This window comes from Canis lupus, chromosome 5 (assembly GCF_003254725.2).
Source record: "Canis lupus dingo isolate Sandy chromosome 5, ASM325472v2, whole genome shotgun sequence".
NCBI classification, from domain to species: Eukaryota; Metazoa; Chordata; class Mammalia; order Carnivora; family Canidae; genus Canis; species Canis lupus.
Genome location: NC_064247.1, coordinates 80009472 through 80025641, shown reverse-complemented (window position 1 = coordinate 80025641; position 16170 = coordinate 80009472). Strand labels below are relative to the sequence as shown.

Sequence of the window (16170 nt, the reverse complement as noted above, 5' to 3'; positions counted from 1 at the left end):
ATTCAGTCAGTCATTTTATTCAATATAAATGTGTTGCTTCTCAACCTTGGCTGTTAGAGTCTTCTGTGGTGCATTTAAAATTAAAAACAAACAAACAAACAAACACTTATTTAAATCAGAATCTCCAAAGGTTTGGGGAAAACTTCATAGCTAATTAAAGGGATAGTTAAAACATACCCAATTCTGGAAATAAAGATGTGATAGCTTAAGGAACTTACTCTAGCAGGCTAGAGAAAAAAAAAAACAGATAAGTAAGTTTCCTATTATAAAATGATATAAAGACTATAGCAGATGTGTGAATAGGGTACAGGAGAAACATTAGAAAAAAAGAACATCTTGTTTTGGAGATGGTAAAACTTGTGCTGTGTGTTGAAGGACAAATAGAAGCAAACCAGGCAGAACAGGGTTTAGATGAAGGTCATTGTAGGCAAAGGTAAGGGTGTATAAATACACTCAATGAAAGCATATGCTTCTTTCAAGGGAATTAAAAAGAGGTTGAGGGGTGCCTGGGTAGCTTAGTTAGTTAAGTGTCCAACTCTTGATTTCAGCTCAGGTTATGATTTCAGGGTCGTGAGATTGAGCCCCTAGTCAGGCTTGGCGCTGGGCATGAAGCCTACTTAAGATTCTTTCTCTGCCTCTCAAAAAAAAAAAAAAAAAAGAAAGAAAGAAAGAAAGAAAAAGATACTATGAAGAAGTGGTAAGATTTGAAGCTACTAGAGCCTGGCAAGATCTGTTTTATAGAGACATGTGTGTTGAGCTAAATAATTTGAATTTTAACCTGACTACTTTAGGGAGCCTGAGGGTTGCACTTAGCCTTTGGAGTAGGGATATGAGGGAAAAGGAAAAGTAAACATATAAATAAGACACAGTGAAGCAAAGGGCCTCCAAAGTCTTTTTATTTAAAAAATTAATAATAAGAATGTTTCATTACAGGTTCCTGGTTTATGTTTATTTCCATGAATATAACCTTTTTGACATGTTTGAGCAATTGGAATAGAGAGAGAGGTGAAAAGGAAATAGGTTAGTAAGAAGGGTTAGAATTGGAATGGGAGATAAAAGGAAACAGGAAGATGAGAGGAGGTAAAAGAGGAAGAGGGGCCAAAAGGGTGATAGAGGTAGAAGGGAGGAGAGGAAACAGACACTTGATCTTCGAGCTAGAGACACTCCATGGAAAGAAGGCCTATTGCCAGTATTTATGTGCTTTGTGACATTGAAAAAAGAAGTCCTGCTTTTACTTGTTTAACAATGACTACTGGACCTATTCTCTGTTTTTGTTTGTTTTTAAGGGGATGAAAGAATTATTCCCTTTTATATTGTTTATATTATTTGGTGATACTATAGCAAATTAAAAATACCAATTTTCATATTTTTTAGTATCTACCCTTCTATGCTAATTTTTAAAAATATAGCAAAATTAATTTTAGCTTTCTTCACCATAACGTGTATTGGATTAAATCGGACTGAATTTAACAAGTTTCTAACTCCGTTATTTCTGTGTATCCCACAACTTTAGGAAAAGGATCGTAACATTGAGTAAACTTTCCTTCTCTTCACAGACATTTTTAAAAAGCTTACTAATTCTTTTGGCACAATGAAATATTTGCTCTGTTATTTTTCAGTATTCAGACATTCATTAATTTTTTTCAGCTTTATTTTTGAAGCTAGTATTTGAAAAGCATCTAGAAGCACATTGTTTTTATAATACCAGAAAAGTGGCTGCTTTTTTTGTGTTACAATTTTTTAAGCAATGTGATCACTTTCAAGAGCTGGCTTACTAATTACTTAAAGATAAAAATAAAATAGTTAATGCTTATAGTGACTTTAGTTCTGTTTGGTATGGTGTCTAGCTCTTCGGTAACCATTAAACTTTTTAATAGAAAAGACCTTTTAAGATCAAAAGTTAAAAGTTAAATTATCTTGAACAGTAACAGACTAGTTCTTTGTATAAGTAAATACAAATATATAGAAGATATATACACAGTGTACCTTTCAGAAGGGCCTCATTTGGCCATTATATACCCTTAATACATAAAAGGAAAAAAATGAGATAGGAAAAAAATAAGTTTTGATAAGCATCAGTGAAGTGGAATTTCCACATAGTATTTGAAAATGGGGAGAAAGGTTATATACATACTTTCCATTCATTTGAATATAATATATTCATATAAATTTTCGCCTCTTATTGTTTTCTAATCAAAATAATATTTCCTGGGGTACATGGTTGGCTCAGACCTTGGAGAATAATGACTCTTGATTCAAGGTTGTGTGTTCAAGGCCCATGTTGTGTATAGAGATTACTTAAAAATAAAAAAATCTTTAAAAAATTTACTGTTTTTCTTGAATGTCCTTTAATTTTTTTTTTAAAGATTTTATTTATTTATTCATGAGAGACACAGAGAGAGAGAGGCAGAGGGAGAAGCAGGCCCCATGCAGGGAGCCTGATGTGGGACTCAATCTTGGGACTCCAGGATCACACCCTGAGCCAAAGGCAGACGCTCAACCACTGAGCCACCCAGGCATCCCATTGAATGTCCTTTTAAAACAAATATCTAGTTCCAGTGTTACTCTAAAAAGCTATAAATTAGTTAATTTAATTCTTCATGGGGATCCCTGGGTGGTTCAGAGGTTTAGTGCCTGCCTTTGGCCCAGGGAGTGATCCTGGAGTCCCAGGACTGAGTCCCGCGTTGGGCTCCCTGCATGGGGCCAGCTTCTCCCTCTACCTGTGTCTCTGCCTCTCCTTCTCTCTGTGTCTCTCATGAATAAATAAATAAAATCTTAAAAAAAAAAAAAAGTTAATTCTTCATTTAAAAAGGGCATATAGGGGATGCCTGGGTGGCTCAGTGGCATGATCCCGGAATCCTGGGATCAAGTCCCATATCGGGTTCCCTGCAAGGAGCCTGCTTCTCCCTCTGCGTATGTCTCTGCCTCTCTCTGTATCTCATGAATAAATAAATAAAATCTTAAGCATATAATTGCTAGTATTTGGCCAATAACTGTTTGTGTTTTCTTCATACATTAACCCTCTGGGTTTTAACCAGTGTATATGGTTATACATTCACACTTTCTTTTAAACTCTTAGACGTTGCTGCAAGTGTCATTTTCTGTTTGAATATTTAATGAAAGTACCTGGGTGGCTCAGTGGTTGAATGTCTGCCTTTGGCTCAGATTGTGATCCCGGAGTCCTGGGATTGAGTCTGGCATCAGGCTCCCCGCAGGAGAGAGCGTGTTTCTCCCCCTGTCTCTGCCTCTTTCTGTGTGTGTCTCATGAATAAATAAATAAATATTAAATAAGGACAGGATACTTGTTAGTATCAGAAAATAAGGCTAAATGATGCAGTAACAACAACAACAAAACTCAGTGGCATTCAACAACAGTTCTATTTCTCCCTCATTTTATGATCGTATTGGCTGTGGTTTTGAAGCAGGTCCATTCCCTTCACTTTAGGATTCAGGCTGAAGAAGCTGCTCTTATCTGGGACATTGCCATTTTTGTAGTAGAGCGGAAGAAGGAAATAGTGAAACCATGTGAGGTTCTAAAAGCCTTTTCCTTGGAACTGGCACATTATTTCAGTTCACATTTCATTATACAAACAAGTCACATGGCCAGTCCTGATATGTGCATGGAACTTGTATACTATATTCACTTCTTGAATATTTATACTGTTTATCAGCATATTAAATACTTAGAGAAATCCTTTTGTTTATTTAGCTTTGCTTTAACCCAGTATTTCTCAGATTTACTTGACTTAGAAACCTGTTTTGCTAAGGAATACTTATTAGATTTTCTTAAGGAAATCCTGGCATGAGAAAAGTTGGTAGGCTGATTATAATATATTCATTAGATTTGTGCCCTCAGTACTTTACAGCTTCTTTGTTTATTTTAGTAGTGGTTACTTTGTCTTGTAATTGGAAAACTAGTGCATTTTATTTTTTGAGCTCAGGTCATCCTAGTTCAGGGAGATCCCCTTGTAGAAAAAACTATTCAGATTTGGAGTCGGTCTGTTTTTAGGTGTTCTTTTGGTGTGGGGCCTCTGAGTCCTGGGTGTAGATTCTGAAAGTAGCCCTCACCACCACCCAGAGGCACATATTGCTTCAGAAGTCTCGTAATGGCAAAAGCATAGCTGGCATTTTTGAGGTTAGGACTGTGGGACAAGCTTGTTTTTATTTTTTTTTATTTTATTTTATTTTTTTTTGACAAGCTTGTTTTTAAATAGAATTCTTAAAAAATATTACGACAAATACAATTAAGTGCATTTTTTTAAGATTATTCATAGAGACACAGAGAGAGAGAGAGAGAGAGAGAGAGAGAGAGAGAGAGGCAGAGACACAGGCAGAGGGAGAAGCAGGCTCCATGCAGGAAGCCTGACATGGGACTCAATCCCGGATCTCCAGGATAGGATCACACCCCGGGCTGCAAGCGGCGCTAAACCACTGAGCCACCGGGGCTGCCCAACTAAGTGCATATTTTAAAACCTATTCATCAATCACATAATGATAAAACAAAGATGACATATAATAAAACCCCATCTTAGACATTAATCTATCCCTACAAAATCTCATCAGAATTATTAAAAATTAATACATTAATACATTAATAAAAATACAGAATTATTAAAAACTAATTCCTGGGTTTTTCTTGTTAGGGTGAAAGTTAAGCTGCAGGGTAAAGGAAGTCCAATTCAGAGGTCCACAAAGACAACTTCTAGAACTGGATAATTGAGTCGATTTTAGAAAAGAAATAAGTGTTGGTGGTTCTTTTTATGGAATGCTTATGTGTACCCACAGCTCAGCCAGCAGGAGTGCCAGAAATCTTAAAGAAAAGCTTGCATAGCTGTTCAGTGAAAGGAGAGGAAGAAGTATTTTTAATCGGCAAGAACTTTCTGAAAGGAACTAAAGTTATTTTCCAAGAAAATGTTTCTGGTAAGTAGGCATAATACTGGTATGGAAAATGTCGCATGTTCTACTTTGTTATAAAGATACAATAATAGCTACAAAGTAAAAAGAGTTTCAGAATTTTAGTAAATTACTGTTTTTATTTCAATCAGATGAAAACTCTTGGAAGTCAGAAGCTGAAATTGACATGGAATTATTTCATCAGGTATAATTTAACCCTTTTTGTAGTTTAATTATTTACTCTTTGAGAAATTTAGTTTTGTTCTGAAATTTTCCTGATCAACAGATTAAATTTCTTCTTTATGTAGAATTCATACAAATCATATAAAAGTTTCTTTCTTGAGAATTTCTCTAACTGAAATGGAATTATTCCACTGATGCTAAAAATGACAGTTACCTATTTTTAAAAGTTAGAAGCATTAATAAATTATCATTGTTAATAAATGAAACCTTTCTTTCCTGGTATTTGTTTGTTCTGAGGATTTGGATTATCCAGATTTACTATTTAGTTAAATCAAAGGAAAACTTATTTATCGAGTACCTGCTATGTGTAGGTGTTCTATGTTTGTTAGTTACTTTTTCACAGAGGCACTGTTTGTTACACTTAAAGGGTCTGTAGGACCTCACCATACGTTATTTTCTAAATGACAAGTAAAAAGAGCTTGAAAACAGGGTAAAAAACTGGCTTATGAATTAGAATGTGGAACAAATAGTATTACACTTACAGAAGTTGAGACTATCAGAAGAGAAGGACAAATTAATGAACAAATCAGATAGAAGGCATATGCAGAATAACACATATACGTATAGGTCATGAAGAGAGGAACAAACTTACATGTAAAATACCCAAAGCCTAAAATTTACCAGAGGAGAAGAAAAGGAGTAGAAAATAGCACATGAAAGCAAATAGGAGAGATGGAAGAGGAAAAAATTAGAGATTGGCTAATTTAGCAAAAAAGTTTGTAACTTTTAAAGTTTTTTTTATTGCTTTGTATTTTTTTTAATAAAATCTAAAATATATATCCACTATAATACATTGCCAAACTCAAAGCTAAGGGCACAGTGTTCTCTGATACTGCCCTCACTTCAGATACTAGGCACAAGTTCAGGAGTCTCCTGACCACTTTCATTTTTGAACAGTAGGCTTCAGATTTAGAGGTTCCCACTCCCTACTCAGATTTGCTAGAATAACTCACAAAATTCAGGAAGCACTATATTTAATTTCAGTTTTATTAAAGCAAAAGGACACAAATCAGAACCAGCCAGAGGGTAAAGACCCATAGAGCAAGATCTGGGAAGGTCCCGAAGGTGAAGCCTCTGTTGTCCTCAGGATGCCTTACACTCTCAGCACATCCATGTGTGACAATACACAGAGTATTATCAATCAGGAAGCTCATCCAAGCCATTGTACCCAGAGTTTTTGTTAGGGCTCAGTCACATATTGCCCATGCAGCTAACCTTTAGTGTTCAGTTGCATCAGAGCTTGAAACTAATATGACATATTCCAAAGTCCCCTTCGTAAATCACATTGTTGGATGTGTTAATCCAGTGGCAAAAGTCCCAAATCAGAGATACCCCTATCAAGCAGAAATTAAAGGTCTTAGAGATTACTTTTCAGTAGCCAAGGGCAAAAACTAAATCTTACTTTGGGTTGAGTTAATTCTTCACAAAATAGTATCCTATAATAAGTGGAGCTTCTTATACACCTAGATAAATGCTATGTAGAAAGTTTTCCTCTGGCTTTATGCTACTACTACATGCTGTCAAAAAGAGATAGTGGGACTTAACAGTCATTTGTTTGTCACATATACCTTTGGGCAATATGTCTTAACTGAAGTTCTAGCACTTACTTTATCACTAATACGTAAATTTTTACTAGATTATATGAGAGATTCCTTCTAACTCTGACATTTTATGATTTCTTATATAACTTATATGATCAGACCATTCACACTCCCCATGAACTACAGTGGCTTCCTTTCAAGGACTCCCAGAGGTTAGGAACAATATATTTTGAGTCTTCTGTGTTCCTCATAATATTAAGCACTTAACATATAAAAAAAAAAAAACCTGTCAGTTCATTTTATTCACTTTGAAGAAAATGAGGACCCTGGGGTCTGAGGTTCCTTATTTTTTCTGAGGGGACTTAAAACCCTGATTTCAACCAGGCTCTTACATGCCTGTAGTTTTGGTCCTGACTAAAGCTTAACTTATCTGTGCAGTACTTCTATGTGTTCTATAAACATTTTGTTTTTTGATGAGTTGGTTAGATTAATGTAAATTCCTTTCTAATAATATTCTATTATAATTTCTCTTCCTTACCTTATGATATAGTTTATAGATAAGAAAACTAGTTCTGGAGACTGAGAAACTTGCCCTATAAATTGTACAAAATATTAAGATAGCTGCAACAAATTATAGTCTTAACTTGCTGATTCATATAGAACTTAAGAAGTGTTAAGAAGTTAAGTCTTTTGTGAAGTCTTTTCTCCTCCTCCTCCTCTTCCTCATCTTTCACCTTCCTCTTCTTCTCCCCCTCTTCTTCCTCTAACTCCTCTCCCTCTTCCTCTTCCTTCCTTCTTTCCGTCCTTCCTTTTTTTACTTCTTTACCTTTGAGGCATGGGGTAGTTAATATTCTTAAAACACTTTTTTTCAGGGTAGTTATACCAGCTACAATAGATTAAAGAAGAATAATCATAAAAATAAGACATGGTGGAATGGAAAGGAATTAATGTCCTTATTTGGTGACTTTATCTAGAGGTCCTGGGGTTTTTTCAAGCAAGTATGTATAACAAACTAAAACATAATATGATCTTTCATTAATTCTATGGTTCTTTTCATTTTTAAATTTTTATCTTTTTCAGAGAGCTTTCTGTCTTTTTTTTCCTAAGAGACTTTCTGGGAAGTGTTTTAGAATTGGATCACAATGGAGATATAAAGAATTGATCCAACAGATTATATTAAAGAAAAAGAAAAAACCCCAAAACATTTAGGGGTGCCTGGCTGGCTCAGTTGGTGGAGCATGTGACTCTATCTGGGGGTTGTGGGTTTGAGCTTCTGTGTAGAGATTACTTTTAAAAAAAAATCTGTTTGAAAAAATAAACATTTAGAGGAAAGAGTACTCAGAAAACAAGAGAAAAGAAATTTTAGTCTATACAGAAAAGCTGAAAGGACCTCTGTAGTATTAAAAAATGAACAAAAGATGGTATAGTAGAAAAGACCATTTAAAGATAACTTTGCAAGTTGCAGTTATGAGTAATTGTGATAACTTCGTTTGCAACCCCAAAAATTAACTCATCAGTCGTTAAGCTTTTTTATTATTTAGAAATTTAAAAAATAATAAATTAAAAATAATATAAGTTTAAAAGTTGAGAGGTCCTGGCTGGTTCAGTTGAAGGTGCATATGACTCCTGACCTCAGGATTGTGAGTTTGAGCCCCATGTTGAGTAGAGAGTAAGAATGAATAATACTTTAAAAATAGACTTAAATAAATTGAGATTAATGAAGTCTGGGAAAAACAGTTCTTTGTTTAATATCTGGCTCTTCTATTCAAAGCAATAATATCTTGTGCACATATATACCAAATGTGATAGGCACATGGTCATTATATCTACTCCCAGCTTAACAATTTCAGATAAATTCTGCCTATTAAATATATACAAAAGATATATATCTTAAAGATCAATCGCTTAAGATTGATCTTTCACATATAGTTAGATTATATAATCTCTATGTATATGTATATATACATAGTCTTAAACATAAGTTGGTTTTGAAAGAAAGCAAGAGTTTCACAGCTTGAAATATGGAGATGATTTTAAAAAGGGATCTAGAAACTAAGAATGGTTATATTAGAAACTAAGAAGTATATAATTCAATTTAAGAATAGCTTGTTTAAAAAAAAAAAAAAAAAAAGAATAGCTTGTTTTAGGGCAGCCCCAATGGCCCAGCAGTTTGGCTCTGCCTTCAGCCCAGGATATGATCCTGGGACCTAGGATCGAGTCCCACGTCAGGCTCCCTGCATGGAGCCTGCTTCTCCCTCTGCCTGTGTCTCTGCCTTTCTCTATGTGTCTCTCATAAATAAATAAATAAAATCTTCAAAAAAAAAACAAAACAAAAAGAATAGCTTGTATTATAAAACATGAAACAGGCATTAGTGTATCAAAAAATACAAAGTTGTATAGATTGTTATTAATTTTTAGTCTTCTGAGGTCTTTCTATTGCACTCTTTAGAGGGAAACAATAAAAAATAAAGAGAAGCTTAGGAGTTTTGGAAAAGATGGAATTATCAGTTTAAATATGGAAAGTTATTGAAAGAAATGCCAAAAGAGATCCTCAGAATTTTGGGGAACATCTAGACTAAACAAAGGCTTAGAGGTCACATATTTTCAAATTATTTTATTAGGAATTTTGTTAGTGTTTCTAATCTATGTCTACATATGTAGACATACCCTAACTGCAAAATGAACGTGGCAATGATAAATTGTCATTTAGGAGAATGGAAAATATCTAGCACCATAGCTTATAAATTTAAAAAAAAAAATTATCTACTGAGAAGAAAATTGTTATTTTGAACCCAGGCAGATTTTTTCTAAGAAATTAAAATTAAGATATGCTTCTATTTTTATGCTAGAGAATATTGACTTGCTCCAAAGGCCTCCCAACCCTTTGTGTATTTTATCTGTATTGTGCTCCTAACTTAATGGTAGCTAATTGCTCTTAATTTACTAAAATAAAAAAAAAGTTGTTTAAAAACAACTTTCTATCACTTCATAATTTACCTAGTTTTTAATTCAAATCACTTGTAGAATTTCTAGATTCAAATTGAAAAAAAAATTGAGAGAGTATGAAAGAATAGTATAAAAATAGGTTCATTTGGTTTTTTAAAGGTTTCAAATTAGATTTGTTTAAATATACTCTCAAAGCAAATGGAGTAAAAGCTTTTAAATAACATATGCATCCAACTTTTAAATACTAATTCTGTTACTGATTACCAAGAACTAAGATTTTATTCAGAAGAATAATTTCAGTTGCAAAATTTGCCAAATAATTTTAAGAAGGAGAGGATAACCTCATAAGCCCATCCATTCAAACATCTCTTCAGGTAGGACTGCTTTGTGACATAGAGTGTTCAAACAAAAGAGTAACGTTAAGAGTAAGCAGAATTTTAAAACTGTTTATTAGAAGTTAGATCAGTGCAGATACATTTTTTGATGAGCTTATGTGTATTTGAGTATGTGTTTTCAGTATGTCCAAATATCTGTAGACATACACTCATGTATACATGTGTTTTCACCTAGCTTAAAAAGTGATTGATTGATTGATTTGAGGGAGGATGGCTAACTGGGCTTAGGAGGCATAGTGCCATAAATCAGAAGTTATTTCTTTACTTCTAACATGACTGTTTCAGAGAGTGTTTTAAGATGGCTTAGAAACGGGGAATCCAGGGGTGCCTGGGTGGCTTAGTGGTTAAGCATCTGCCTTCAGCCCGGGGTATGATCCTGGGGTCCCAGGATCAAGTCCCACATTGGGCTTCCTGCATGGAGCCTGCTTCAGTCTCTACCTCTCTTTCTGTGTCTCTCATGAATAAATGAATAAAATCTTTAAAAAAAAAAAAAAAAAGAAGAAGAAAAGAAAAGAAACGGGGAATCCCTGGGTGGCTCAGCGGTTTAGCGCCTGCCTTTGGCCCAGGGCGCAATCCTGGAGACCCGGGATCGAGTCCCATGTCAGGCTCCCGGCATGGAGCCTGCTTCTCCCTCCTCCTGTGTCTCTGCCTCTCTCTCTCTCTCTATGTCTATCAAAAATAAATAAATAAATCTTTTTTAAAAATGGCTTAGAAACGAACTAATTGCTCAAAAATTGAAACCTTGATCTTGGCCCCACTTGTCACTTGTCACTTAGTTCTATGAACTGAGTCAATCAACTGTAGTCTAGCTAAATAAGAAGGATGCCTGGGTGGCTCAGTGGCTGAGCGTCTGCCTTCGGCTCAGGGTGTGATCTCGGGGTCCTGGGGTGGAGTCCGGCATCAGGCTCCCCATGGGGAGCCTGCTTCTCCTCTGCTTGTGTCTCTGCCTCTCTCTGTGTCTCACATGAATAAATAAATTAAAAAAAACTCACATCATCCTCATTTGCCATCGTTAGCCTCCTGCATATCACATCCTCAGTAGAAAAACATAATCGCTAGCCCTTAATACTCCTTCCCATTACTATAATATACTAGGGAAGAAGTTGCAAAACTCAAATATGGTTCAAGAAGATGAAGTCTTCTTTGAGTGAGTGCTGATGAAGCACTATACACTTTTTTCTTATGAGGATGCTTCTGCCACTATCTGACAGAAAAATAACTTTGATTTGGTAGGGTTGGGTACACTGAACTCTATCTGACTTTAATGAGAAAGTGGTTAGGAAGCAGTTGTGAACTGCATTGCGAAAGGCACTTCACAATTAATGTTGTACAAAACATATAATTGACATTGTGCTTGGTGGGCATATTTTTTTCCTCAAAATTTATTCATTTTTTAATTCAACAAATACATTTGATCTATATTGTATAAGGTGTTTAACAGTGGTTATAGAATGAAGAACAGAACATCCTAGGTTCTTACAGAGCTTAAATTCTTGTGATTGGAGAGTGAAAAAACAATCACAGTAATTTAAAGTGGTGATAAATGCTATTTTAGAAATAAGATTATGTGACCCGGTTGGGAAGGGTTACTACTTCAAGTAGTATGGTCATAGAAGGCCAGCCTCTATGTGGAGGTAACATTTTGAGTAAGACCTGAAAATGGGTTAAGAACTAGCCATTTGAAGAGGTGAACAAAGAATATTTCAGTGGGAGAGACAAGCAAGTTATAATAGCTGTGAGGTAAAAACAAAAATGAATTTAATGTGTTAAAAGACTGGACTGAGAAGGTTGGCATGGCCAGAATGTAACAAGCTCAGGGAGAATGGAAAAGAGAGATAGTTGGCGGGAGAAGCACCTTGTAAGCCGTTGTAAAACATTAAAAGCAGGGATACTTGAGTGGCTTAGTGGTTGAGCATCTGCCTTCAGCTCAGGGTGTGATCCCCGGATGGAGTCCCACATTAGGGCTCCTTGTGGGAGGCCTGCTTCTCCCTCTGCCTGTATCTCTGTTTCTCTCTCTTTCTCTGTGTCTCTCATGAATAAGTAAAATCCTAAAAAAATAAAAATAAATTAAAAGCAGTTTTAAGTTTAATGTCATGATGCCTGTAAACCTGAGCTTTAAAATGCTTTTTTTTTCCTAGTCAGACTTTTTATACTTTACAGCTAACAGGAAATGTACTTAACTATAATTATTTCAAATTTTTAATTTAAATATTGCTTCTTTTTTGACTCTTGTTATTTCCTTTAAATTTAGAATCATCTTATTGTGAAGGTTCCCCCATATCATGACCAACATATAACGTTGCCAGTATCAGTGGGAATATATGTAGTGACCAATGCTGGAAGATCTCATGATGTTCAGCCATTCACTTACACTCCTGACCCAGGTATGTCAAAATAAAAATTCTGAACTAAAATCAATCACTAATTTCTAATTTTTTGGAAGCATATGAAAACCAGTCAACCAAAAAGAAAAAGTTGTGTGCTAGGATGAATTGATTTCTAAGGGCATGATTTCCTAAGAAGATGGCCACCACATACTGTTTTTACTCTTATGTCAAGGATATTTATTATTTCTGCTTATGCTCCAATAGTAAAAAGAAAAGCTAGGAATGCACTGAAGTTTACTCTACAGAATTATATCATCCATATTACTTGGTAAGAGTTATCATTCATTTAGTACCTCTTATATACAGAAAGGTAAAAGTGACGACTTTGAAAAACTTAATAGTTTAGTCTGTATCTGGCCTATAGGATGCATTTTGGGAGAGGGAGAGATGAGCTTGGATTGATAAATGATAAAATCACAAGTATAGTTATATGCATGTAACATTTTCTAATTTGTAGTCAAAAATATTAATTTGGTTAATATTTCAAATACAATTTCAAGCATTTAGGTAAAGTAGTTCCTTTAGAAACCAGAACAATAAAAACAATTGAAATGTTCATAAGTTTAGAAGATCTCTGGGTAGGAAGTCTCTTAAGAATTTCTTCCCTACACATTTAGTTGCTTAAAGAAGAGAAGTCTTTTCCTGGCAAAAGTAGGGGGAACATTTTAGAAAATGAAACTCTATACATGTTCCATTTACCTAGGCTTGATTTCTGCTATGTTTACCATTGGTTCAGTTCATTCCAGTCTCAAGCATACTTCAGAATTAGCATTTCTTCCATATTTTAAGTTTATTGTTTATGTTATTCCCATATAGTTCAGGATTCATTGAGGTACAAGGTGACTAAAGGTGGCAGAGGGGAAAAAGCCCAGGCAAGAAAAAGCAAAAGCAATGGAAACCGTAACTAGACCTGAGTTAATCTTATCTTGATAATTACTTTCTATCATTTAATGAATCTCTCCCCTTTTTAAAAAATCATGTCTAGGGACACCTGGGTGGCACAATGGTTGAGCGCCTGCCTTTGGCTCAGGGCATGATCGCAGAGTCCCGGAATCGAGTCCCATATTAGGCTCCCTGCATGGAGCCTGCTTCTCCCTCTGCTTGTGTCTCTGCCTCTCTTTCTCTCTGTCTCTCATGAATAAACAAATAAAATCTTAAAATAAAATAATATTTATTAAAAAATAAAAATAAAATAAATCATGTCTAAATTTCACAGCATTGCTTATTATTATCCACCAGTTTGCTGTAAAAGTATGCTATATTACATAGCATTAATGAAATTAATATTTGTCTCAGAATAAAAGATCAGCAGTAAAATTTTCAGGCAGGAAAAGGCAAAGTTTAGAAATAATATACTGGTTTCAAAAAAAATAAATAAAAGAGAAGATACTCAAAGAGACCAAATATTTTATTGTTTTCTTTCTAGAAAGGTTTCAAAAATCCAAGAAAGTTTGACTTAAAACTAATGGTAGCTAAAGCATTGTAGTAATTGCTAAATTACTTAAATAGTGGCATTTAATATTTTTTGTTAAGAGGAGCTTACTCGTGAGGAGAAAGCTGGCATAATTGATACAGAACTAATGAGCTGTATCATTTGTGTGGAAAGGGAAGAGGGAAGTGTAGGTATCTAGTCAGGGAATAGCCTCAAAGATTTTGCAGTGTTGAAAATACTGAGGTTTTATGGTTGTTGGTTTTTATTGATTAATTATGAAGAACATTTTGGATTTTGAAGTGTTTAGTGTCAGCACTAAGAATACTGTCCTTTCTTACTGATACATATTGATGATTAGAAATTTCCCTTTGAGGGGATCCCTGGGTGGCTCAGCGGTTTGGCGCCTGCCTTTGGTCCAGGGCGCGATCCTGGAGTCCCGGGATCGAGTCCCGCATCGGGCTCCCGGCATGGAGCCTGCTTCTCCCTCTGCCTCTCTCTCTCTCTCTCTCTTTATGTCTATCATGAATAAATAAATAAATCTTTAAAAAAAAAAAAGAAATTTCCCTTTGAAAAATTGGCAAATAAAACAGCTTTTAAGTCTTCTGCTTAACAGCATACACTAATTGGCTATCTTTGGCCACATTTAGGCAATCATTAACATGTTTATTCTTTTAAGTTTTTCCTTTCATATTTTGTCTTCAATAGATAATAGTTACACTCAGAATCTCTTAATCAAATAAATACATACTATGCAAACTTTGTAATAAGACCTAATGCTTCAGTTTCTGCCTTTATGATATAGTTAATTAAAGAATTTTCCTGGGGATCCCCGGGTGGCTCAGCGGTTTAACGCCTGCCTTCAGTCCGGGGTGTGGTCCTGGAGTCCCGGGATTGAGTCTCATGTCGGGCTCCCTACATGGAGCCTGCTTCTCCCTCTGCCTGTGTCTCTGCCTCTATCTCTCTCATGAATAAATAAATAAAATATTTTTTAAAAAGAACTTTGCTATAATTTCACTTTTTGTGTTTTCTGAAATATAATCTTTTCAGATATACATGAGAGAGAATATGATTTTCAGGAAAACTTGGTTATAGAAAATTTGCACTATCTCATGATAAACCAATTGCTGTTGTGATTCATCTGGGGACTGTGGTTAAACATTTGAGTATTCAGTGGTGTATAATTATAACAGCAAAAACTAGGACTACCCCAGTATTGTAGAAATGATGACTATTATACTACTTGCCTAAATATTTAAAAGTTATAATTAAACTAGCAAATTAATATGTCCTATCCTCCTGATTTGACCAAGGTACTTCATACCAACCTGAAAGAGGAGAGTTGAATTTAGGATTATCAGAATGCTTGGGAGTTCCAAGTCAGATATGGCAACACAAGGAAGGAGGATTCCCCAGTCTGGTAGCCTTCTTTTCTTTCTTAGCTTCATTCTATACCTAGAGGGCCTTTGTGCACCAACCAGTGCTTCCAAGCTCTGTCTGCTCTGGAAATCTGAGACTGTACTCATAGTCTAACATAGTTATGCAGAAAATTCGGGGATCATGGATATTTGGTACATGTGATTGGGGCAAGGGTTCAATTGAACATAAACTGGTTCTGCATGCTTTGCCAGATAAAGCTCCTCTACAGTGCTCTGAGTCTAGAGCTAAAAAATATACTTCATGTGCATGTTCCCAAGCTTTTAGTTTGCAGGGTCATAAAACTTTGCCAGTTAGTCACCAAAGTTTTCACTTCATTCTATGAAGACACATAAATCACATCAGGTATTTTTTGCAGTGACGCAGCAGTGGTATTTCTGTAAGAAATGAGGGATATAATAATTACTTTTTTTTTTTTCTCTAACAACAATTGACTAAAACTTGATTTTAAAAGTTGAAATTTAAATGTTTTCAAAGATTTCTATTTTTAAATCTGTGGTTGCTGGGGTACCTGGGTGGCTCAATTGATTAGGCATCCAACTTTTGTTTTCTGCTCAGGTTATAATCTCAGGGTCATGAGGTCAAGCCCTGCATCAGGTTCTGCATTGGGTGTGGAGCCTTCTTAAGATTCTCTCTCTCCCTCTCCTATTCCCTACCCTGCTCACACACTCAAGCTCTAGATTGGTAGATTGATAGATTGATAGATGGATGGATGATAGGTAAGTCTGTAATTGTTAGAATTATTGTTATGCTTTAAAACTGTCTATGGATTTCTTTTCCATTCAGTTCCCTATATGTCATTCATTGGACTTCCTGTGTAGCACACTAAGTTATTTAACTTCATTCTTAGATGTGTTCATTTTGTCTTTTTATTCACAACTAACTAGCTCTTTATAGTC

General features: G+C 35.2%; 1 protein-coding gene across 6 annotated transcripts in view; it reads left to right on the top strand.

Moving 5' to 3' along the window:
• The window catches only part of NFAT5 (nuclear factor of activated T cells 5), a 121716-nt gene that overhangs the window by 83916 nt on the left and 21630 nt on the right, over positions 1-16170 (top strand). For all 6 annotated transcript variants that reach the window (XM_025426680.3, XM_025426678.3, XM_025426682.3 and 3 more), the window contains 3 exons: positions 4786-4920; positions 5046-5098; positions 12270-12402. In XM_025426680.3, the coding sequence (XP_025282465.1) occupies positions 4786-4920; positions 5046-5098; positions 12270-12402 (321 nt within the window). The remainder of the gene's footprint in view (positions 1-4785; positions 4921-5045; positions 5099-12269; positions 12403-16170) is intronic.